The 25980-nt window shown below is 38.7% G+C and overlaps 2 protein-coding genes across 5 annotated transcripts in view; both read right to left on the bottom strand.

The window, feature by feature from the left end:
* Window positions 1–23391, bottom strand: part of LOC107591631 (proto-oncogene tyrosine-protein kinase Yrk-like) — a 25951-nt gene extending 2560 nt beyond the window's left edge. The window contains exons 1-12 of one of the 4 annotated variants that reach the window (XM_016280843.1): window positions 23185–23391; window positions 9126–9162; window positions 8112–8373; window positions 7923–8025; window positions 7616–7714; window positions 7423–7526; window positions 5690–5839; window positions 4021–4185; window positions 2532–2711; window positions 1832–1908; window positions 868–1021; window positions 462–593 (exon numbers count right to left, since the gene is read on the bottom strand). In XM_016280843.1, the coding sequence (XP_016136329.1) occupies window positions 462–593; window positions 868–1021; window positions 1832–1908; window positions 2532–2711; window positions 4021–4185; window positions 5690–5839; window positions 7423–7526; window positions 7616–7714; window positions 7923–8025; window positions 8112–8322 (1375 nt within the window). In that variant the 5' untranslated portion in view covers window positions 8323–8373; window positions 9126–9162; window positions 23185–23391. Of the gene's footprint in view, window positions 1–461; window positions 594–867; window positions 1022–1831; window positions 1909–2531; window positions 2712–3289; window positions 3446–4020; window positions 4186–5689; window positions 5840–7422; window positions 7527–7615; window positions 7715–7922; window positions 8026–8111; window positions 8374–9125; window positions 9163–23184 lie in introns of all 4 variants that reach the window. The other 3 variants (XM_016280846.1, XM_016280845.1, XM_016280844.1) reach the window with 3 other exon arrangements.
* Window positions 23276–25980, bottom strand: LOC107591654 (sestrin-2-like). The gene is made up of 5 exons (XM_016280874.1): window positions 25769–25980; window positions 25326–25394; window positions 24529–24717; window positions 24232–24414; window positions 23276–23380 (listed from the first exon to the last, which is right to left on the bottom strand). The coding sequence occupies exons 1-5, from the start codon at window positions 25772–25774 to the stop codon at window positions 23276–23278; spliced, it is 552 nt and encodes a 183-aa protein (XP_016136360.1). The 5' UTR covers window positions 25775–25980.

Raw genomic sequence — 25980 nt, 5'->3', positions numbered from 1 at the left:
CCACATGACCCTTTCCATTAAAATGATAAAAAAAAATCATAAAATAAACTTTTTATTATGTTTTATTATTCATATTGTTTTATGATTCAACAAATGAAAGTGCTTTCAAAGAAATTATGTGCTTAACATACAGAAAATGTTGACTGTCAATCACTAAAGGTCAAACTAAGTATTAATAACATTTTTTATTAATTTTGTTTTTTTTATTTTATCTTGTCAAACAGTGTGAAATTAGCTTAAATTATTATTAAAAACATTTAAAAATGAAATAAAATTCCAGTTTTACGTAAAATATTTTAATAAAATTATGTAAAGTGAAATAGTCAAAATATTTTAAAAGGCTTTAATTACTATTAATACATTCTTTCTCACAATTCTAAGTTTATATCTGTGTACAACAGAAAGAATCATACAGACAGTGTGAATAAAAGTGTAGTCATAGTGGTTCAACGAGGACACACCTGGGTAAGGCACTCTGCCCTTGGTGATGAGCTCAGTCAACAGAATACCAAAAGACCACACATCTGATTTGATGGTAAATTTACCATAAAGCGCAGCCTCTGGGGCAGTCCACTTTATCGGAAACTTTGCTCCTATAATACGATAATCAAGACAATTAGTTCAGCACATTTAACAATGATTTATAAAAATGACAGATCAAATAGAAAGTGCTGAACCGAAGTACTGAGATATAGCAGCCCAAAATAGAGTAATGAAAGATGAAAACTGTAGTGCTGTAAAATGAAAATTAGAACAAAATGAGCTGGAATGAAACTGAGGCCAAGGAAGAGATAAATAATATTTGATAATATCAAATAAAGGAGGTAGTAGATTAAGATCAAGTTTGGATCTTAGATTGTGAATGACCTTGTCTAGCTGTGTACTCATTGTCCTCGATGAGTCTAGCTAGCCCAAAGTCTGCAATCTTACAGACCAGACCTTCTCCAACCAGGATATTGGCAGCTCGCAGGTCTCTGTGGATGTAGTTCATCCGTTCAATATAGGCCATGCCTGCAGCAATCTAGAAGAAACAAAAGCACTTTCATCACAATACTAAGAAGGGAGATTGCTATTAGTTTTAATAAAGACATGCTCTCAAGATGCTTCTTAGCGCTTATCTGAAGGATTGGCACATTTGTTTAAGTGTCTTATTTCTTCTATGGTTCAAAGGTTTAAGGGTGATTGACCCTGTGCAGAACGGCTGTGTAATGTAGTTCTCTTATAACCAGTTGTGTACATTTTATGCTAATATAAATCCTGCAGGTTGAATCTTTAACCAATCCAGGATCTGAAGATCTACTGTAGCCTTGATCCTGATATATTACCATTTATAGAGATGGGAATGATTCTGCTTACACTGAATATTTTTGATTCACTAAAAACAACTGACTGAAGAGTCATTCATTCGCGAATCAAACTACACAGGTCAAGCGGTTTGTTTTTGATTTTCCAATATGACTCAGGAAAATGTTCAGGAATTCAGATTACTGGTCCCATTGTATTTTATTTTATTTTTTAGATTCACTAGACAGAACACCAGCTCATAAGATTAATTGGTTCAGGAATTGTTCTAAATAAGAAATGGTCCTTGGCTCCAACCTTAACCATTTAACGTTTCTGGAGGATTTTCCCAGTAATGTAATAATGTATTTTATTTTATTTTTTAGATTCACTAGACAGAACACCAGCTCATAAGATTAATTGGTTCAGGAATTGTTCTAAATAAGAAATGGTCCTTGGCTCCAACCTTAACCATTTAACGTTTCTGGAGGATTTTCCCAGTAATGTATAATAAACATTTGCTAGACATTTGTTGACTAAGAAGCTTTACCTGAGCTGCCATATCCACAAGTTGGGGCAATTTTAGATTTCTGCCATCTCCATCTTTCAAGAAGTCCAACAAGCTTCCTAAATCACAGAACAATCAAGGCAAAAATTGATATGTACCTTTATATAAATTAAATTATTTAAATTATTTTTGTAATATTTATATAAATAGAAACATACATTATTATTCAATAGTTTGGGGTCAGCAAGTTTTAAATAAAATTAAGTTTTAAATAAATTAAAACTTTTATTTAGCAAGGATGCATTAAATTGATCATAAGTGACAGTAAAGACATTTATAATTCTATTTCAAATAAATGCTGTTCTTTTTATCTTTCTATCAATCAAAGAACCCTGAATAAATGTATCACGGTTTCCACAAAAATATTAAGCATCTAAAACGGTTTTTAACTTTGATAAGAATAAATATTTCTTGAACACCAAATCAGAATATTAGAATTATATCTGAAGGATCACGTGGCACTGAAGACTGGAGTAATGGCTGCTGAAAATTCAGCTTTGCCATCTCAGGCATAAATTACATTTTTAAATATATTCAAATAGACAATAATATTTCACAAAATTAATTACTGTTTTTGCTGTATTTTTGATTAAAGTAAATGCAGCCTTGGTGAGCATAAGAGACTTCTTTCAAAAAACATTTTACTACAAACAACAGACGACATTCTCATTATTGTCCATACCTTGACTCATGAACTCAGTGATGATGTAGATGGGCTCCTCAGACACCACAGCATACAGCTGTACCAGTTTATCATGACGGAGCCTCTTCATGATCTGGGCCTCATCCAGGAAGGCCTCTGGAGACATGGTGCCTGGCTTCAGGGTCTTCACTGCAACTTTAGTTGTGCCATTCCACATGCCTATACATAGAAATGGTGTCAGACACAGTTGGAAGAGCCATTTGAACATGGCAAAGTTTAAGGGATGAAAGAAGGAGATAAAGAGAAACAGATGGAATATGGCCACACACCAAAGCAACAGGAAGCTGGGATTGTTGCAGACAACACAATACTCAGCTCCTGGGAAAGAGCTGAACTTTGATTTTTTTTAAATTTATTTATTTATGCTACTGTGCTATTGCATTTTTAATGTCACAATGACCATCAACACAGTGCTAAAATGCTATTGAGGTTTAGCTGACGTAGTGCTATATTGGGGATTAGCTGATCCATAGTCAGATGCTTGGCAAAGCAGGGTCAATCTCAGCATTTGTGCTTTAAGCATTTGAGATGTTCAGCCCACAAAAGGACACCTTTTCATATTCTCTTGTCATTATGACTGCACTGACCAAATTATAGAAAACAAACGGATTAAAACAGACATAGGAAAACATGCTAAAGTGGCGAAGAAGGCTGGTGCGTCCTTTGGAAACACTGGCTGTAGCATTAGCAAATGCTGACATGAACATCCACACTGGGTATCATCGTATCCCTCTCACCCATCCAGACGTCGCCAAAACAACCCTGACCCAACTTCCTGTTGAGCTGCAATGTTTCCCGGGCGATCTCCCAGGCATCCCGTCCTAAACCCATCGTTTGGGGCGTGGCATTTGGACAGGCTTTAGTCAAGTAGCAACATAAACCATCATTACTACCTGTTGAGGGTGTTGAAAGAGAGAAAGAGTGGGGAGGGAACAGGGTGGCATGCAATGTTAGAAGGACCAGAGGGAGAGAACAAAAACAGCACAGCTTTACGTTATTTCCCTGACCTCCATTCTTTCATCTTCAGCGCCTTGCAAAATAGTTTGGACCTCTTTTCACAATTTACTACAATGGAAGTCTTCCAAAACATTTTAATTGTAAAATTATTAGAATGTTTCTTTTTTTTACAGAAATAGACAGACAATTGCCTTATAATGAGAGAATCATTTTTTTACCCTCTTGTGACTTTCTTTCTTCTGTGGAACATAAAAGAAGACATTTTAATTTTTTTCATACCAATCCATACAATATAAGTCAATGGTAACCAAAACTTTTGTGTTTCACAGGAGAAATAAAGTCGACATGAGGGCAAGTAAATGATGACAGAATTAGATTTTTTTGGATGAACTATCTCTTTAAGACATTTAATATAATTGCAAGGCTTTGTACCACAGGCAGGGTGGGCAAGGTGTGCAAGGTTTGTTCCCTCCTTCCTGCAACATGTTCCCATGATTTTTGTGGTTCCTACCCATCCACACTTCACCAAACTGGCCATTGCCCAGTTTCTTAATGAGCTGAAGTGACTCCCTGGGAATCTCCCAAACATCCTTTGTCTTCACTGACAGGTCAGCCAGCTTAGGCATGCCCCGCCTACAGCTGCCAATCAAACGGCAGCACAGCCCTGCTGCACGCTCTAAAGAACAGAGTAAGGAAAAAGAAAGACACGGATAGAAACGAGAGAAGACAGAGATGCAAAGAAGACACAAACAGCAGGCTATATAAAACAAACATTTACACATACACAAAATGCTGCCCAAATCAGATTAAAGAAGCACTCTCAAGCAAACATATGCATAAAAAACTGGAATGATACATGTTCACTCAGCAGAGGGCGACAGAGATCACTGACAGTCAACAGCTGTAGCATGTCAGATATCACCACTGTTGCGTGGTGTTGAGTCATGCTAAAGGATGTTAAATGTTAAGTATTATTTTATAGTAAGAATTACAATTCTATGAAATATAATAATAATAATATTAATTACTATTATAGTATAAAGACCCAATGGATTAATCAACTCATATCAACCCTGATTGTGTTGTCATCAATTTGTGATGGTGTTTTTACTGTCTCACACTACACTACTGTTCGAAAGTGTGGTTCAGTAAGATTTTTTTATGTCTTTAAAAGAAGTCTCACCAAGGCTGCATTTATTTGATCACAAATACAGTGAAACCGTAATATTGTAAAATATTATTATAGAATATATTTTAAAATGTAATTTATTCCTGTAGTGGCAAAGCTGAATTTTCAGCTGCTATTACTCCAGTTTTCAGTGTCACATGATCCTTCAGAAATCATTCTAATATACTGATTTGGTGCTCAAGAAACCGTGATACATTTTTCAGAATTATTTGATGAACAGAAAGTTCAAAAGAACAGCATTTATTTGAAACATCAATATTTTGAAACATCATAAATGTCTTTACTGTCACTTTTGTTCAATCCAGTGTGGCTTACTGACCACAAACTTACGAACGGTAATGTACATCAGTGTATGCTAGTGTTCAGTCTAACTTATTAGCTAGCAATCAGCACTACTCCAGTTCATTTCAAATAAAGCATCAGTCTGGTAAAATTTAGATTTGTAAATGTGGGGAATTACATATTTACATTAGTACAAACTAAGGAAAAATATTTAGCACTTAAAACTGAAAGTAACTGTTCTGCGGTAATGGTTTGCCCCGTATTTGGAGTGGTAGGTGGCCCAATTTTAGTTTTACTGATGAAGTGGTCTATCTGAGAAGAACCTCTGTCTATTCATGAGAGTATATGTGCATGTAGGGGTGTGTGACTGACTAGATTCAACAATAACAGTGAAACAGGAAGGCTGATAGCACCAGACTGACAGTTTGAGTAGGAGGATCACTAACAGAACTGATACAAATTATGCACTCGGCCGAAGCAGAGAAGTCATTTGGGTGACAAAAGAGGAAATGAAGACGGACAAAGATAAACTGACCTGCTGATAACTTTATTCGCAGTAAATATCAATACGCCACATAAAGAGCCAATAAACAATGCTTCGTTCTGAAGAAATTCTAAAACCTATATATAAAAAAAACTTTCAAGTGTACTGTCATGCATTTTTAAATCACAGTATGTTAAGGGTTAGGTTTACATGTATTGCACCGACCTGTATAATGCTCCACCAGCTCCTGGACGGTATCAAACTGTGTCCTTGTTGTGATGTAATAACCACCATTGTCCAGCTTCCTAATTTTATAATGCTTGACATGATCGCCCTTTGCATCATCCCAGTCTCTGATAGACAAAGAGTATGCTCCTAAAGAGGGGCGAAAAGACACTCTCAAATATTTGAATTTGTTGGTGAGAAATTAAATGGATTTAAAACGAATTTTATTAATAAAAATATCAGAAATCTCTTTTCAGTCAGCACCAAACAACTGCAATGGCATTTAGTTATTGTTGTGTCATCTTGTCTCAACTTCTGGTTCAGGGCTTCTATTGAATGTGCAGAACCTCCATTATTCTACAGTAATGAGCACCATTATCGTACTGGATCTCAACAAATTTTTTCCAGCTTTCCTTGCATGTTCCTTATTGTTGTATGGAATGACACTGTAAGAGAAATTATGTATACTAGACGTTTTTCTACACACTAATTGTAGGCTATCAGTGTTAATTCATGGGATTAATTAAACGTATTCAACAGTTCATTTTAAAACACTGTTGACACTTTCATTTACTGTTCAAAAGTTGGGGTTGGCAAGTTCTTTTTAAAGATTGCTTTTGAAAGAATTCTCTTATTTGATCAAAAATACAGTAAAAACAGCAACATTGTGAAACATTATTACAATTGAATATAGCTGTTATCTATTTAAATATATTTTTAAATGATTAATTATATTAAATTATTCTCTTTTGAATATAAAGTTCAAAAGAACAGCATTTATTTGAAACAGAAATCTTTTGTAACAATGTAAAAAGTCTGTACTGTTACTTTTGATCAATTTAATATATCCTTGCTGATTAACAGCAATAGCTACAAAAATTGATTAATCACAATACTAAATATTACACATATGATTTGATTTTAGAGTCTCTACAGAGCACAAAATGTAAATACACACTACCAGTCAAAAGTTTTTGAACAGTAAGATTTTTAAGATTAAGATGCTACATCTTAAGATTTTAAATAACTCTCTTCTGCTCACCAAGCCTGCATTTATTTGATCCAAAATACAGCTAATTTATTCCTGTAATTTCAAAGCTGATTTTTCAGCAGTCATTACTCCAGTCTTCAGTGTCACATGATCCTTCAGAAATCATTCTAATATGCTGATTTGCAGCTCAAAAAAACATTTTTCATATCATTATTATCATCATCATATTATTATTATTATGTTGAAAACAGTAGAATTTTTTCAGGTTTCTTTGATGAATATAAGAACAGCATTTATCTGAAATAGACATCTTTTTGTAACATTATAAATGTCTTTATCATCATTTTGATCTTTGGATCTTTGCATTCAACAAAGAATCCTGAAAAAAAAAATTACTCAACTGTTTTAAATATTAATAATAACAATAATTATAATAAATGTTTTCGGAGCAGCAAATAAGAATATTAGAATGATTTCTGAAGAACCATGTGGCACTGAAGACATGAGTAATGATGCTAAAAAAATCAGCTTTGAAATCACAGGAATAAATAACATTTTAAAATATATTCAAATAGAAAGCAGTTATTTTTAATAGTACAAATATTTCACAATATTATGGCTTTTGCTGTATTTTGGATCATAAATACAGGCATGATGAGCAGAAGAGAATACAAAAAAAAACATAAAAAAATCTTTTCACTGAAAGTGTATATACTGATAAATGAACTTTAAAATCGTTTACCTTTTGTTGTCTCGCTCTCTCGTATTAAGAATGTCCCTCTAGGATTGTTCTGCGGTAACAACTGTCGTTCTGCATCCTTCCGGCCCATCTTCCCAAAATACCACCTGCATGGACAAACACCAATAATGTACTTTAAAACTTGCATATAATGTCATTGCAAATTGCTGAAATGGCATGTTCACATGTAACTCACTCCTCAGCTTGTATGGAGTCCACAGGGGCCACATAGTTACTAGGAATGTACCCAGACTTCCCTGTGTCCAGAGAACGAGCCTCCCACCAGTCACCCTCGCTGTAGAGGGACAGGGGACAGAGAAAGACATATCAAAAAGTGGTATAAACAGATGAGGAGAAAGGAAATGAGAAAGAAAGAGGGACAAGGAGAACAACAGAGAGAGAGAGAAGTAAGACAAAAAAGGAAGATATGCCTGGTATTTGTGGTTTATTTGTGGTTTTAAAAGACTGTAAATCTTATTCTAACTGTCCTGCTTTGAACTCACGTATTGTTGATAATATGGAACTTTTCTCCTTTCTGGAAGCTCAGGTCATCCTCTGTACGGGCTTCATAGTCATAAAGGGCTATAAAGAGCGTTACACCACCTCCTGAACAAACACGCAAAAAATATCTGGTTTCAGTAAGGGAAGTAAACAACACTGAAAATCACATCTCAACACACACTTTTACACACCTGTGATGGGGGCTGGGCGGGATGGGTTGAGAGTGGATGAGGGAGCAGAGTTTGGATAATCATTAAAGTTTGGGATCATCCCAGAGTTAAAAGTGGGATCGATGATGTAACGGGAGGGTTCTGATGCCTGGGTCCCATTGCCTGTGTCCCACGAGTTGGGATTCGACACAGCTTTACTGGCCTTCCTCTGCTTACAGCAAGCACAGCCCATAATATTCAATATTTTTAAAGCACACAGCTCATCACCCTGGAAACAGAGTTTCTTCCCACAGAAACAAGATAAAGAGGAAATAATTAGATACAGTAATATTGAGTAAGTTACTAGATATTTAATGCAATGACATTGGTTTTAAGGTATAGCTTAACATAGGATTGCACAATTTTTAGAAAAAAATCGTATTGTGTTTTTCCTGAAAAAGAATTTGATTGCGATTAAAAATGTGATTTAAAAAAAGCTCCAAGTTTGCTGTGCTTGTTTGTAGGGCTGCATAATTTGACCCAAAAAGCTGTGATTACATATCAATAATAATAATAATTATTATTAAAAATTTAGTATTTTATAATAATAATAATAATTTCAATAATAACTGTAAAATAGCAGGTTTATAAGCATTTCTCACAACAAGTTTAGGAAGGTGGTTGGTGCATACATGCAGAGAAGTTTGTGTGGATCAACATTTACTCCAAACCAAACCTCTGAGACACCAAAGAAACACTGGATCATGAGCTGCTTGCATGTAAAACAACACTCGAAAACACAGAGCACATGTATTTATTTAATTTGCGATTTGATAACCATACTAAGTCATAGCATGATTTCAGTGAAGCCCTAGCCTGAGTGTACAAATTGATTTGGGGGTCTCTGTATGATAATGATGTTGTTTATGGTATGTCATGGCATGAGTTTGTCAATGTTGAGAAGGTTTTCTACTATGTTTCTCTCAGCTGTCGGTGTGTAAATGTAATGAATGAACTGTGGTAGTGTACGTCAATGTAATCAGATTCGGCTCTCACCAGATCCTCACATCAGCTTTCCATACACACCATCTTCCTGGGGAGAAAGAGAAAGAAGGAGAGAGCAAGAAAAAGAAACACACAATGCATTTATATAAGTAACAGATTGTAAGAAATTGAAATTACTTTATATTTTGTAACTTAACACTTTTTTGCATTACTTCCTCTTTCTTTCCTGTCTAGAGAAAGGGAAGTTCTCAGTTAAAATTCCCCTTGAAAATGTACGTGTGTGTGCAAAGTCCACTCTTTAACTGTATAAAGCGGTTTCTATCTGACTGACCATCAGTGGATCAACAGGATGCCAGTTTTGCGAGCGTTTCCTGTCCGGCCCACTAAAGCCTCCCCCCTCATTTCCTGCTGAGAGGGGAGAGGGTCCAGCTGCAAACGGGCAACACATTAACAGCACATAACGCTCCATCCCTCATACAATCTGCCCAATCTATGCTTTTCTCTCTACCTCATGAAAATATTTCAAACTTACTCGAAGATACACATAAACATCCAATCAGAAGATATTACAGTGCAGACACACACACTTGCAAATGTGACAGACATCATGCTTAACAAATCAACAATCACAAGCTTTTCTTTTCAATAGGTGTGCATCATTTTTGCTGGAGAAAACAATACAGAACTGTTCAACACCCATGCTTATTGTTTCCATTTTTATCATGTCTCTTCAAGAATTTCCCATGATTGCACACACCTGTTGTCCCATTCATATCTTCAGCCTATCTATTTGCAGAATTACAATGAATAAACTATAAATAATGATAAAGAACACATCAAATAAAAACAACGGCTTGTGTTCATATCTTATTTTCTGTTCAGATAATCATTTGTAATTCTATCTGCACTGATGCAAGTCTAGAAATAGAAAAAGTGAGTACTGAAAAAGTCCTGACTGATTTTTAAATTCAATACTTGTTGGAAAGGACTGAACAAATAATGGTCTCATTAAACAGCTGACCACAAAAGAGAACAGCTGTTGACACAAGTGAATAAAAGCAAATCACTATATATGTGTAAATAATGAAAAGCAGCTCCTGTTTATAGAGTTTTCTCTAGGTTTTGAGAACTGGAAATACAGGGAGAGCAGGCTGGGGGAGAGAAACGAGGAAACTTTCTGAGACTACATCAAGTGCAGAAAAAAAAATCATAATATGCTAAGTGTCACGAATTCGGTCCATGGACTTCCGTTTATTCACCACCAGAGGTCCCCCTCTCCATTACATTGACTCTCGCACAACACAAACTGTTGCATACCACCCTGGACTACATATCCCAACATTCTTTGCACGATTTGCACACTGCACTGATTGGACACAGCTGTTTCTAATCACCTCACTCACTATATAACACCCACTCTAACCACCTTTCTCTGCTGAGTATTGTTTAGCCTGTACCCCTTTCCAAGTCTCTGTGTTTTCCTTGTTTTTTCCCTCGCGTCTCGCCCCTGTGATTCTGTCTGCCGATCTGTGACCTACGCTAGCCCTAGGACTATTCTTGTGTTTTTGCCCGCCATATACCTGTTTGCCATTGTTCGACCCTGCCTGTTATACCACGTCTCTTTAATAAAAGCTTGCAGATGGATCCACACGTCTCACGTCTCGTCAGCCCCGTCACACTAAGTGTGTCAATTTTGCCATCAAGCTAAGCTTAAAATAACTTTTTGATTGGTTTCTACATCTATAAGCCAAATAAACTATAGAGATGCACTTTATGGTGAACACTTTCATCCTTTTTTTTTTTTGTTGGTCTACTCAGAGTTCAGGAGATTTAATGAAGTTCTAATTTGTCTTAAGTGTCAACGTGGTCTCTGCTAAAATTCACAAATAACAAACAATCAAGTCATTGTACTTAAGAGTATAGAGCGATGAAATACATGTCAGTTTTTTAACTGAATTATGTTTGCGCCATCAACCTGACTACACTCTCAGAAAAATTGTGCAAAAAACCAGCTTGTCACCAGGGCAGTACTCTTCAAAGGATATCTTTGTATCTTATGTACCCCTAAAAGGTTCAAAGAAATAATTAAGGGTGTATTACTACTCTAACCCTCTGATGCATCGTGGTCACTACAGTGGACAGCTATTTGGAAGCCATTTTGAACCATTTAAGATGTAGCATCATGTCCCAACCACCAACTGGCGAACCCCCAAAGTGTTGTCTATGATTCCATTTAATTGTCTTTTTATCAAATTTTTTTTTTGAGATATTGCATAATATATTCAAAATGGCAGCAGGAAAAGGGGATGCACCATGTACCTCGGCAATAAGTGTTAAATAATATTATTCTCAGAAAACCAGACAGGTACAAAAATAATTTTTCTGTTAAATAGGATGTCAGAAATAGTTTCATCCAGATTTTAACAATATTTTTCTTGTCAATTTTTTGCTGTGACAGAAAATAAACCTGTCCACTACAGTAGACGTCATGCACCAAAGGGTATAATTCTGCCTATGGGCCTTTGTAACGTAGTTTGTAGATCGGGAAGAAGGAGGTGGGAATCGGCGAACACTCAAAGAAAACTTTAATAATAAAATAAACACAAAATAGCACGACAGCCCCTCGCGGACGACTGCTGCGCACAAACGAAACCAAAACACAAAATAAACTCCAGGCCTGGTCCTCTCTCGTCTTTCACTGTCGTCACTCCTCCTTTTTATCCTTCCGGAGCTCCTCCGTGGGACTCGAGACCGGTGAGTGGTGCAGGTGTCGCCCATTATCAATTACTCCACCGGCCTCGCTCCGTTCCCACGGCTCTCGGCCCCGCCCCTCTCTATAGAGGTTGTGCCTTATTTTGTATGTTTTATTAAAATTATGATATAATTTACACTTGAATGGTTTTACTGAACAGAAATATTAAATAGTCTTCAGATTTGATCATTTATTTCAATGCTTACAGTCTATATTTATTTATTAGGTCATATAAAACTGTAGGCATGCATACATGTATACTGTATGAGTGCAGACATGTGTGCATGATTGTGTTCGAGTGTGTGGTGGGAGGGTGTGTGTGCTTGTGTGCGTTTGCATTTGTGCTCACATGTGTATGAATAGCCCACCACCCCCACCACCAACCCACACTTCCCCACACAGCCCCACACACCCCTGGCCCATAGACACACACTCTTACATTTTATTTGTTACACTTCACATTTCTGTGCCGTCATGACATAGCTTGATGTTATTGAATGTTCTTATGTGTATTCATACCATTTTCACGTAGTAAATATTTTAAAGACGTGTTTTTTAAGACCACCCATTAAGTTCTATTGATTTACTTTTTATACGTTTGATTCATGGTGTCCACTACAGTGGACAGATATGTAACTCCCTCAAAATATAATATATTGACAAAAAAAATTTTGGCCATGATTTTTCACTTGTTTAAAAGTAAAAACAACCATGTAAAAAAAATATTACTTTGTGATTTAATCATTCATTCATCAGAGGGCTAAGGTACTAATATATCCATTTTAGGGGTAGATAAAGTATACAGTAGATGTTCCTTTAAGGCTATTACCCCAGTGTCAAGCTGTTGTACCCCTGAAGGTACAATTTCAGCAAAATTTTTCTGACAGCATACCACTGTGAGTACTAGCGGTAGCGGTTTGCCACAGTAGCTAGGTAAAGGTTTAAGAGAACCCATTGCCTTATTGAAGCATTTCTCTCTTCACCATCATATCTCAAACAGAATGGTACTTGCGCTTATCTGTCGCAAATGCATAATAACAGATGAGAAGAATGCAATATGCTCTCCAAAGGCCGAGACAAGCAGCTACATAATGCACAATAATGAGTGCAAGATGGAGCATGAAAATATGCAAATTATGTGTCATCAATAGGTTAGTGAGTTTGGTTTCATTCCAACTGGAAACTGCACTAAAGGTCACATGAACCATACCTAGATTTTATAATCATCACTTTTTTAACAAACTGAACTGAAGTCAAATGGACATGGCTCTGCACCAAAAGCTTTAGTGTGAAGCTGGCCTTCATTGCAAACGTGGGTATGTTCTGAGCCCAGATGTTGTTAAGTTCTCTTCTAAATACACATTAGATTACTGGGGTCTTTTTCTCAGGAGAAATATTTGAGAAGCAGGAGACTTTAGCCAAAGTCTCAACTTACACTCTGTTTGAGCTCTGTGCTGTTTAGGAGAAACAATCAAGATTTAAAAAAAAAGAGGAAGCCAAATGACACATCTCTTCTCTTGTTAAACGATTCACTCTTTTCAATGGAAGCCTTTTTAACAGAAGAGATGAGATGAGTCTACTTTCAGTGTTTAAATATATTCTGGACCAGAGAACACAGAAACCACTTTTTTCTAAAAGAGGTTTGATACGTACACATGCATTAGCATCACCACTCACACGCCAACTAAAAGAAAAAAAAAGTAATGTGACAGTCTTGTTATCCAACAAATAATAGAATGGAAATAGAAAATAAAAAATAGAAAATAGAATTGGAAGGTTATGAAAACTTCATGTAAAAGCACCCCGGGTTGCACACTAGCAAAAGCAATGTGTCAAAATGTCAGAGTCCTCTCACATTCTCACCAACTGTAGCATTTACCGCTGTGTCGATAAGAGGAAGTTGCATTTGAGGGTTTGAGGTCTTACCAACAGCAAATGCAGAAGACCATCTAGTTTGTAAGCAAAACACATAATCAGATCACAACTGAAAAACCTCATGAACATGTATTCAGGTCGTGTTATGAGTGTTGCATCACCTTTCTGAATTCTAGATGGAGCGAGATGCTTCACCTACAGGTTAGGGGTGTGCGATTTCACAATTTTTGATCATGGACTTGGTAAGATGGCGGCGCATTCACACACTGCAGCTTCTCTCTCCTGACAGAAAGGGGTTTTCGTGTTTTTTGTCTTGTGAGTCGCAGTGTTTTTGTACGTATTCGTCCCGTCTATCTGCCTCTAAGCGCGCATACAGTCGTGAGTTTCTGCTCGATATCGGCAGAACCACATTTTTAGAGTTAAACTCTACGCACGCCAAAGAGCTGTGGGATCTCGGTCTGCTCCGGAGGCCCACACCATCACCGACCCCCACTACTGCATCTCGCCCACAGCGGAGGCGCCACAAGCGGCGTGAGAGGAAGCAGAAGAGGGGCAAGCGCGGAGGTATCCGGGCTAGGCTAGCGGAAAACCCACACAAGCCAGCTATCCCCACCATCGTACTGGCTAACGTACGCTCCTGCTCTTCACTGAAAAACTTTAGCAGACCTAAAAATGATTCTAAATTTATTTATAGAAATAAATATGTCTGCTTGAAAGAATGAAGAATATGATGAACAAGTTGCTATAAAGAATGCATAATTAGCCTAAATAACCATTGGTATTTAACCACAGGAAGCTGAACTCCCTCCCGACCTTGCCCCCCCTCCCCTCTTTTGCCCCACCCACCACTGAACTCTGACCCTCTGATGGACTCTCCCACTCCCCCCTCCCAAATACACACACACACACACAGTCACTTTAATCAGTCTGAATAAGCTCTTTTGCACTACAAAATCATTATATCTGTACTGTTGTTTACTTCACTGGTTTGCACTCTATCTGCCATGTGCCTTGAGCTGCTTTATATATTTTTTTTACCTGTTTTGTATATTTGTATTTTTATATTTAATCTGTATCTATCTGTAATTATGTTCTACTGTTAGTGTTATCTGTATGCACCAAGGGTCTGAGAGTAACGCAATTTCAATTCTCTGTGTGTATGTGCTGTACATGTGGAAGAATTGACAATAAAGCAGACTTGACTTGACTTGAAATGTCTCCACGATATGCTTTTGAAGAAATATCGTAGTAACGTGCTACAGCGCACATTCTATCAGTTGCAATTCTGGCACCTCTGTCTCAATATACTGTGCAACACGACATACATTCATATCAAATGTTAATGCAGAAGTAGAGTTACACTCAGGGGACACTGTACTTATTCTCAATCACAAAAGAACATTATTAGCATGTGCTTTAAAGCCTTCAAACATTTCATTTGCATGCTGTTCTGACGTGCTTTTTCTGAGTGTGTACACCTCAAGTGTGTACACACTAAAAAGCACCTGATTACTGGACTAAGTTATCTTTCATGTCTGATTGCGCTAACTCACAAGGTTTACATAAACACAGTTAGTTATGTATACAGGAAAGTAAACAGTTGAGAGAAAATTGGATTCATGCAGGTCTTAAAATGACCCCAGACTAAGAGCACTAAACATGTTGCCGCATGTCATTAAAGGGATAGTTCACCCAAAATTTTTTATTTTGTCACTATTTATTCACTCTCATGTTGTCTCAAACCTGTATTAATTTCTTGTGCTGAACACAAAATATGATATTTTGAAGAATGTGGGTAAAAATCATTTTATTGCTGGTCCACATTGACTTTGATAGTAGGAAAAAAATACTATGGAAGTAACTGGGGACCAGCAACTGTGTGGTTACCCACATTCTTCAAAATAACTTGTGTTCAACAAAAGAAAGAAACTCATTCAGGTTTAAAACAACTTGAGAGTGAGTTAATGATAACAAGAATTTTCATTTTTGGGTGAACAATCCCTTTAATGTTAATAATACAACAAAACACAAAAGAGAAAAATCACTCACTGTCTTGACTGAAAAACTTTAATACAGTTCCTTCAATAAGAATCAATGTATAATTTATACAGTGAAGTATAGTGTTTTATTTTTATATTTGTTCATTCAATTTCTTGAGTGCTACTGCTAAATACACCTGCTGTACCTGAAAAATAAAGCAGTTATTATTGTGTATTTGTAATGTGTATCTTTGTTCATATTTTTCAATAACAATGATAAAATAATGACAAAGATTTTTTTATCCTCACCCTGTCAGGATCCTGCCCTGACAGTCTTGTCTGTCCCGTCTTTGTTTAATGTGTTTTTGTTTATTTTGTGCCTGAGCACATGGCTGTGTCTTTGTTTATGTTGGCCATGTGCTCCTCTTGTCCTGCCTCCTCATTTTCAATCACCACGCCCCCTTGTTTAATCCTTGTTTGTCCAATTGTGTTCACCTGATCCTTGTGTGCTCTGATCCCTTTATATTGCGCTCATTTCCCTCTCCATGTCTTGATACTCCTGTGTTTATGTCAGTCCAAGTCACTCAAGAAGTGGGCAATCCGACAACTTCCTGCCCTGGGAGGCGTAAGGGTAGGAGGGCCCGTGCCAGGAGGGCTAGAACCCTCTGTTCAGAGACCCCTCATGCACTTATCCTGGAGGATCTCAAGTTGCCTGCTGCTTCTGTCATGGCCATGGAGGCCAGTTCTGAGCAGCTCATCCTCAATATTACGACCACAGAGGTCAATCCTGAACAGCCTGGCCTTCCTGCTATGACCATGGAGTCCAGGCTTGAGGAGACCGCTCTCCCCGTCACAGTCACTCATGTCAGGCCTGAGCAGTCCACTCCTGTCACGACCATGGAGACCACTCCTAAGCAGCCCACTATCCCGGTCATATCTATGGAGGCCGTTCTCAAGCCATCAGTCCCCACTGGCACCGAGTATGCTTCAGCCCTGGAGCCTCTAATATCCGCTCGAGCCCCTGACCATAGTCTAGTGTTGGCTCTAGGTCTAGAGTTTGCTCCACCCCAGTCCTGCCCAGAGTCTGCCTCATCCCAGTTCAGTCCAAAGTCTGTTCCAGAGCCCGTTTCAGAGTCTGCACCAGTCTTCCAAGAATCAGTTCATGAGTCTGTTCCTGCAGCCCCAGAGGGCAGTCCAGCAGCCCCCAAGGGTACTCAAGAATCAGTCCCTGGGTCTGTTCCTGCAGCCCGAGGGCAGTCAAGAGCCAGTTTTCGGGTCAGTCTTAGTAGCCCCAGAGGGCAGTTCTGCAGCCCCCAGGGGCAGCCAAGAGTCAGTTCCTGAGTATATTCCTACGGCCAAGGAGGGCATTTCAGCAGCCCCAAAGGGCCTTTCAGAGTCGATATTTGAACCTGGACCAGAGATCCCTAAGGGCATCCCTGTTACAGTCACAGAGCCCACTCCAGACCCCGCTCCAGTTACAGAAGCTGTCCCTGTCAGTCTTGTCACATCCTCAGAGGCCAATCCTGAAAATCTTGTCAGTCATGTAAAGCCCACCGAAAATAATCCTGTCTGTCATGCTGTACCCTCGGAGACTGTCCATGTTCTGGTCAAGGAGGCTGTTCCAGAGAGCCCTAATCTGCTCATTGAAGCCACCTCAGAATCCTTTGCCAGTCATGTCTTGCCTACCAAGAATATCCGGGAATCCGCCCATAATACACAGTCCCGTAGGAAGCCCTCGCCTGTAAAACATGTCCCTGTTAGGAGAGGTGCCACCAATGGTGCCCCCACCTTTATCCCACCCTCTGTCTGTCCCAGTCTGCAAGGGTTCCCAAAGCCGGCACCACCCTGGTCAGTCCTAAACCATTCCCCTGGAACATTTTCCGCCCTCCCTATCCCACCCCCTGTATTTCTTGACAGGCCTGGACTTCCATGGGTCTCTACCCACCCGCCCCTCCAGTCAGTACCGTTTTGGCCCCCTACCAACCCTGTGCCCCCTTTGACTCCTCCACCCAGGATGGATGCCTGGAGGCATCCTTTGGAGGGGGGTACTGTCAGGATCCTGCCCTGACAGTCTTGTCTGTCCTGTCTTCGTTTAATGTGTCTTTGTTTATTTTGTGCCTGAGCACATGGCTGTGTCTTTGTTTGTGTTGGCCATGTGCTCCTCTTGACCTGCCTCCTTATTTTCAATCCCCACGCCTCCTTGTTTAGTCCTTGTTTGTCCAATTGTGTTCACATGATCCTCGTGTGCTCTGATCCCTTTATATTGCGCTCATTTCCCTCTGGTCTTTGCTGGTTAATTTTGTGTGAGCTTCACGTGCATTCTCCTTGCTTGTATCTTGTTGGAGTTTGCCTTTCAGTGTTTTGCATTCAGTCTGGTTTTGTTTTTTTTCCTCCTGTTAAATACTAGTTTTTATTTGTTCCTGAGTTTTGTTAATAGCCTAGTTCTAGTCTTGTGGTTTAGTTCTTTATTTTTTTAGTTCTTAACCTTTTGATTAGTTCTAGTCATTTTATTCTCAGCTTTTCCCCTTTTGTTATCCTTTGTTTTCATAAGTCAGTTAAATATTTCTAGAACTTATTTTATTACTTTTTCCCCTTTGTTTTATTTCGTGTTTATCCTCCCTAGTCTTTGTTTTGCAAGTTCTTTCTTTTGATCTGTGTTTATTTCTTGTCTCTCCTGTTGCCTTGTCTGTGTGTTTGTCGAGTTGGTTCCTGCCCTGCTTCCTGAGTCCTCCCTGGTCGATGTGAAGAGTCTTCTAACCTGTCAGGAATTTTTACCATCTTCTGGGTCTAGCCTGTGGTTCCTTGAGGAGCTACCTAGTCTCCTTTTGCCTCGGAGTCAGGAGCTACCCCATCCCCGACCTGCCTGTTCTCCTGACGTGTGCTCTGGCCCATTGTGTGGACTGTCTTCCTGCCTCGTCCTCGTGTGTACCCATTTTGTTAATAAACTCTGTTTCCCCTGTTCATTCTGCGTTTGGGTCCTCCCTTTACAAACCGTGACATGCCCACTTTGGCCTAAATGTCTGCCATTCTTTTTGTTACCTTGTAAGGCTTTGTTTTTAAAATCGGGAAATTAGTTTGGCTGTAATGCTCAGACAACTTGCAAAATCGTAAAACCAACATGACAAAGAATCGTGAATTGTGATTTTCCTGAAAAAAAATCGTGATATAATATTTTTGCCCCTACTACTGGCCGATAGATTACTTTGATTATAGCTGCATGGGAAAGTGGAAGGAAGATGGTGAGAAACTGTCTCTGGACAAAGATGTTCAGCAATTATGGAGGCTACTGTAAATTATGAAATTCATTGGTTTCCACCCCCTCACACTGACACCTTGCAACATACTGGAAGAAATTTCATTCAAACACTTGGACACACCTTTCCTGTGAAGTTTTCGGTGGATAAGATAACTCTGTGCTTTCTCTTTCTTGATTAATTTCTTATCAAAGTAAAACAAAAATGCTGAAGTGTATGTGTTACTGCCGGACCAATGTATAATATATAAGTAACGCATCAGTTAACAGCTGATATTACACATTATTAATTTATTCATATCAGTCGATATAGGATGTTTAACTGAACACGCTCATATCCTCAGTTTTTACATTTAGATTACCTTTGCCATTAAACACACCCTTAAAGTTAACCATTAAAGGGGTTATATGATGCGATTTCAAGTTTTCCTTTCTCTTTGGAGTGTTACAAGCTGATTGTGCATAGATAAGATCCCTGAAGTTGCAAAGACTAAAGTCTCAAAACCAAAGAGATATTCTTTATCAAAAGTTAATTCTCTGCCATACCCCCCTAAAACGGCTCGTTCTAACACGTCCCCACATATCTACCTCACTATGTGGAAATATTTGCATAATGCGGCCCAAATGTGCACGCAAAGAAAGAAAGAAGCAGCCATGTCAGGGAGACGCTGTGTGTTTCTAGGCGAAAGCAAAAGCACTTTATTTGGCCTTCCGAAAGTAGATGCATTTAGGAATCTTTAAGATTACTTACAACAGAACAGCAATGCATTTTATGGACGACCGTTTCGTGAACCTAGGAGAGGAGGTAATTCTGACTTTGCTATGACAATCTGGCACTTCTGAATCAGCTACTGTTTTGTTATTAGTTTAAGTATTTGCTATTGACTGTTCAAATGCAGAGTTTTGCGCGCGCGAGAGCGAGAGAGAGACCCATCAAAGTGGAGTCAGCTGTCTTAACCATGGTTTGTGTACTGCAAACACATACCAGCTTCATCAATGTGTCTGTCACGCGACTCTGTTCCCCTTTTGGGCTCTGTCTTTACATTTATTTTGAAAGATGAAGCTCGCGATTATGGTAAGGGGCGTTACATTTCCGACGAGTGCTTGCGGTGTTCGGCCAATCACAATGCACTGGGTCAGCTGGCCAGTCAGAGCAGACTGCGCTTGTCGGAAGGAGGGACTTTGTAGAAAACGAAGCGTTTGAGAGAGGCAGGGCATAGAGGACCTACAATGTGTTTTTTGAACATTAAAGAATGTCAACATATTCTGTTACACCAAATACACAAAATAATGATCTTTAAAAAAGCATCATATGACCCCTTTAATAATTTAATAACACTGTTAAATGTAACCTTTTGCAGATTTCAACATGAATATCCAGTTTTCATACTGTACATTATAAACATGGTAATGTCTGAATTCACTTGTAGCCTTAATGATTTTCAATGTTTTGTGCTCAATTTATTTAGACAATATAGCAAAGCATTTTATTATCAACCATTCTTATATCTGTAATCTACAAAAAAATAAAATAAATTACTGGCATACTGGAATAACCTTTTTTAAATTCTTTGCAATGTAACATGCTATGTTACAGCATTGTGTACATTAGGGTTGGGCGATGTCTACAAAATTGGCATCGGACATCGCGATGAACGATGACATTAAGGGCGAGTGGAGAGAGGGGTGTGGGGGTGGAGTTAGGGGGTGTGCCCGAAGCATGAGTAAGGTAAAACACTATTCCTAACACCATGTCTACACCGGACGCGAGCGGCGCGACTAAATACTATAGAACCACTGATCTATAATAGAGATTTATTATATATAGGCCTAGATCAGTCTATAGAACTCATAATCAGTGATGCTGTCTACACTGAATGCAGTGCGGTGTCACAGGACACCCGACAGTAAACTGCTGCCGCGTTCTATTTATGATGTGCTGACACAAATTTCAAATGATTTTCAATGGTCGCTTCGTCCAGTCAGTGTAGACAGACTTTAGCTGATGCGGCGCGACACGACAACTGTCGCGTCTGGTGTAGACACGGTGTAATGGTTGCCTGTTACATTACAGTACATAAAATTTCACTTACCACATAAACAGAGTGAGGAGAGATGACTGAGGACAATGGCAAATTATTTGCAGATCCTCAGTACCACTGACAAACATATAATCTTGTCAAATGTGTGGCAAGTGCTGCCGCTCCATAGTATAAACAGAGTACGTGCGATCGGGAATCTCAAAAGTGAAAGTGAAACTAAAAGCGATCCTGCATTCAAAAGCATGATGCCAGTTTCAATGCCAGGTATAATAGCGGCTCCCTGATGCTGAAATATATATGTAGTATAATTACCCAATTATATAACTGCGAGGAAAATATTGAAATATATATTTTCCTCCCATCTCATATTTATTTCCTTTAGGGGTTCCGCCTACATGTCATTTTCTTTCTGAACACGGTATTGGGATGCGGGGGAATGGTTTTTTAATAAATCTGCATAAATGTCAACAATTCTGTGTTTTTCTGTCAATATGGGGTGCTGTGTGTACATTAATGAGGAAAAAAAATTAACTTAAATGATTTTAGCAAATGGCTGCAATATAACAAAGAGTGAAAAATTTAAGGGGGTCTGAATACTTTCCGTACCCACTGTATATGAGTCCTCATTCTTCTCAGTATTGCCTCTAAGCAAAAGCAGATACTAACAAATACTAGACTAACTTTCAAGACAACTTATACATGCAACCAAAACATGTCATACAAAATTTTTTTGACAAAATACATATGAACAGTGGCCGAGAAGTGCTAAACAAAATCACAATTCTGAAAACAAAATAAATTACAAACGCAAATGTTAGACTCTTGCATTTGTGTGTAATTTGTGTTATTGTTTTCAGAATTGTGATTTGTTTAGCACTTCTCGGCCACCGTAGAACACACATAAATTATACATACAATTCTGTAGAGTTTTATTCTGAAAAGAGTGACCACTAAAATTCATGGGCCTGAGACAACATCTTAATTGTTGGGCCCCCTCTTTTTTAGGCCCAACAAGTACACTACATCTTACATGATGACAGGGCCCAGGACAACACTACAGGTTGCCCCACACAAAAGGCTTTAGCATACTTTCTTCTTTTTTTCTAGGGCTGTCCAAACTCGGACCTGGAGGGCCGGTGTCCTGCAGAGTTTAGCTCCAACCCTAATTAAACACACCTGAACCAGCTAATCAAGCTCTTACTAGGCATAGAAACTTCCAGTCAGGTGTGTTGAGGCAAGTTGGAGCTAAACTCTGCAGGACACCGGCCCTCCAGGACCGAGTTTGGACAGCCCTGATCTAGACATAACATCGGAGACTGAAGCTCTGAAACCACAGCAGCAAACTTCTCATTATTATGTTTTCATTATCTTGCTCTCCATCTTATTTGAGTTCATTCACACAGCTTTAGGCAGATACAAATTGGTTGCTTAATGCAGACAGCAAAAGCGGAGTAAAGAATGCAATGCATTGCAAAGAAACTTCAGTGCACCTGCTTCCGAATCCTTTGCTCTTCCAACTCATTTAAAGGTTTCAGATCATCTCAGAGCTCACTTTCACCTCTCACAATATGTCTCGACCTTCTTTACCTCTCGGTTGTGTAGACAGTAGTCAGCAGACTCCCTAGGGCAGGGGTGGCGAACTCCAGTCCTGGAGAGCCGCAGCCCTGCAGAGTTCAGCTCCAACCCTAATTAAAACTCACCTGCCTGTAGCTTCCTAGTAACTGTTCAGACCTTGATTAGCTTGTTTAGGTGTGTTTGATTAGGGTTGAAGCAAAACTCTGCAGGGCTGCGGCTCTCCAGGACCGACGTTCGCCACCCCTGGACTAGGGGAACTAACAGCTTCCACCATCTAAACCAATTTAACCATTCACTGCACTCTTGAAAATTATTTAGTTAATCTCTGCTGCTATATATATATATATATATATATACATATATATATATATAGGCCTATATAAACACACACACACCAATTAAACAACTGAAAACTTAAACGCATCACTAAACAAAACATTTATTCCCGTTAACACCCGCATCTGTGAGCAAAGGATGTCACTAAACAAGTTAATTTCTCACAGACCATCATATAAGAACCTGCCACTGACATTTGGCACTTAAGTAAAAATACTTTTTATTTCACATCAACTTCTTATTAACAAAAGTAACTGTTAGTAAGTAAAATGCGTAAGCAAGAGTAATTAATTCCTACCTTTATGAATTTCTATCAGTGACAGAGGTGGATCAGCAGGACAGTGTGAATTGATATGAACGGTAGACAGACACAAGTGTCCGTGCGGCGTTCAGCCGGCCGCAGATGCGCTCCCTCGAGTCGCGCGGTGTCCGGAAGGGCTGAATTCCGCGCGCACTCTGCGCCAGGCGAAGCGCGAGCCGACTCCACCTCCTCTCTGCACAGTTCTACATATTCAAGTTATTTCCGGGAAATTATATTTGTTTGCTAAATGCTTCACACAGTACTCAATATAAAACATTTTTTTTTCAATAATTAGTTGTATTTATCTTTCTGTTATAAACTTGAATGAATCTATAGTGCTTAAGTTTCATTTTTGTGTTTGTGTTATCATAGTATTCAGAGTTTTAGAAAGATGGTGTGAAAACTCAATATTGAAAAAAATCTAAACGGATTTGTTAATGGATATCTGTAAAATGCGCTGCAGAACAATCACTCAGAGCATTAACTTATAAAGCATAAAACTGAGATAAACTCACAACAGGGAAGATGGCACAAGCAGACAACAAAGGACAACACAAATAAAACAACAGCAATAACAGTAGACATAGACAAATGAATTGTACAAATCACTGAATTATTCTTAATTTTTTTGTTTGTGCAGCCTTACTACATTTACTTTAGTGAATTTATTCAAAGATCAAATAAATGATTCAAATCAATAATTCACAGATGTATTAAATGCTGCAGGTGTTTATGCTCATACTTGTATAAATTAGTATTTTCTAGATGTACTAGTTGGTGATTGCAGCTATCTAGTATTTAATGTTAAAAAGTAAAAAAATAAATAATTCAGTTTAAGGATGTCACCCTAATACAGATGTTTATGTTCTAGATAAATGCTGTAATTGTAGAATTAATTTTCTGATATTAAATTTATAAAGATACTGTATGTTCAATGTAGCTAGCTTTTTTTTTGTTAGCAACTTGTAGTGGAGCTATATACCTTTTTAAAAGGATGATCACTGATGATAGCTGTTCATAACACTGATGATCTGTGTTTTTTACCTGTATATGTTCCTGGGTGATGATCCAGGGTCTGTGTGCAAGCAGTTTGTTGAGTGTCTGCAGGTGCTGTATTTTGGGTGGTGTACAGTGAAGTCCTTTAAGCCAGGACTCATCTCCGCCAGCAAGCAGAAAAGCAGAGCTGTGATGCTGCACTAGGTACGAGCACTGGTGACGTGCAGACGCCTGCACAGACACAGAAAATTACTGTTGTGTATATTATAAACATATACTCATTTGTGTATATTTAAAACTTGCAATCTAAATGTCCCAAACGGAAATATATGTCTCTTCCCTTACCAATATGATAATAAAATGTCTCCATGACAGAGGCAGAGGGCCATCCAGCTGGAGCAAAGCATTCTGTGTTCGCAGGAAGCAGGTCAGGTAAGTGGGATGTAGCCCCATCATCATGTTGATATGGTCTACATGTCCTTCTGACAACAGAGCCTCTGACATCACCTCCTGTGCTGCCCCTTCTTCTAGAATCTGAAACAAACATATGCAGAGAACTCATTTTTGTTCTGTAAACACTGACAACAATACTACATCTATCATCTAAAGATGCACTTTTACTGCTGCTCAGCACAAATCTATGGGCAAATTCAGTCATTTCAATAGGAATACACACGTTCAGGCATTTCAAATGAGGGCGAAAAAGTTCCCCGTACAGATTTCGCTCATGTTTAAGATGCTCATGTGAATTTGTCATGCTGACTAACAGTAAGCTGCTTGATTTGAAAGTGACTTCTGTGTGAGCAGTGTTTCAAACATCACTACATTATTGACTATTGCCAGTGAAATTTTGCATATAATGTGGCTGCACCTTAAAGCAGGGATTCCCAATTTTTTCTGTCAGCCAAGTTTTGACCTAAAATATTTACTTGAAGTACCTCCTAAAGTCCTTTAAATAATTTAACAACACATTTGCACATTCACAGTAGTCTTATGTCAGTTAACAGTCACATGACTGTTTTTATTTATCACAGTTTTAGTATATAATTCATTATTAGCTTTTCATCAACCTACAACGCCCCTGCATTCATTGACTGTGAAGACAAATACCACAAACATGCATCAAAACAACACACACACACCTCTTCAATTTGGATAAAGGCACTTGGCCCAGAGGGCAACGCCTGGGGCAGGTCAACTCCTGCTTCCTCCTGAGAAAAAGAAAGGGTGACAATAGACAGCAATAAAGATTTAGAAAATATAAAGCCCTCAGTTGTCCAGTTAAATAGTTTGGAAAAATATGAACCCTATCAGATTGATATTAGTGCATTCTCATATAGCTGGCACCAAGCTATCATATATTTCATACGTTTTATTTTAAGCTATACTTCTCGCCTCGAACCGTGCAGATTCCCTCATTAGAACAATTGGAAACCTAAATGAACATCCCTGGCTCAAATGGACCTTTATCAAGACTTTAAACTTGATCCCTGAGGCGTAACGTTATACAAACAGACAATACTAGACGCAGGCTCACCAACACAGACATAAGAGTGACTCGGTCAGACCGGATAAATGAACTCACCTTCATCTGACGAATATACGTGTTCAGAAGTCACAGTTTTAGCACAATAATGATGATGAAAAGTCTCGGAGGGTCTGTGCTCTATGACTTCGCTGGGCCTGTACGAGGCTGGCTTCTGGAAAGCAGGAAACGGCACCGGGAGGAGGCGTGGCGTTCGTGAACACACAACGCCGGATTCTTGCATCACCTCTCCGGCGCAGCATGACGCAACC

Source organism: Sinocyclocheilus grahami, unplaced genomic scaffold (assembly GCF_001515645.1).
Source record: "Sinocyclocheilus grahami isolate Dianchi unplaced genomic scaffold, SAMN03320097.WGS_v1.1 scaffold144.1, whole genome shotgun sequence".
NCBI classification, from domain to species: Eukaryota; Metazoa; Chordata; class Actinopteri; order Cypriniformes; family Cyprinidae; genus Sinocyclocheilus; species Sinocyclocheilus grahami.
Note: the sequence above shows the minus strand (reverse complement) of the source record. Positions and strands in the feature narration are given on the sequence as shown.

What these genes read in the sequence shown, in the direction of transcription:
- LOC107591654 (XM_016280874.1), bottom strand. An exon ending in CCTTTATCCAAATTGAAGAG is followed by an intron (nt 24,718 to 25,325) that starts GTGTGTGTGTGT and finishes TGTTTGTTTCAG; the next exon opens with ATTCTAGAAGAAGGGGCAGC. An exon ending in TCACCCAGGAACATATACAG is followed by an intron (nt 23,381 to 24,231) that starts GTAAAAAACACA and finishes AGAACTGTGCAG; the next exon opens with AGAGGAGGTGGAGTCGGCTC.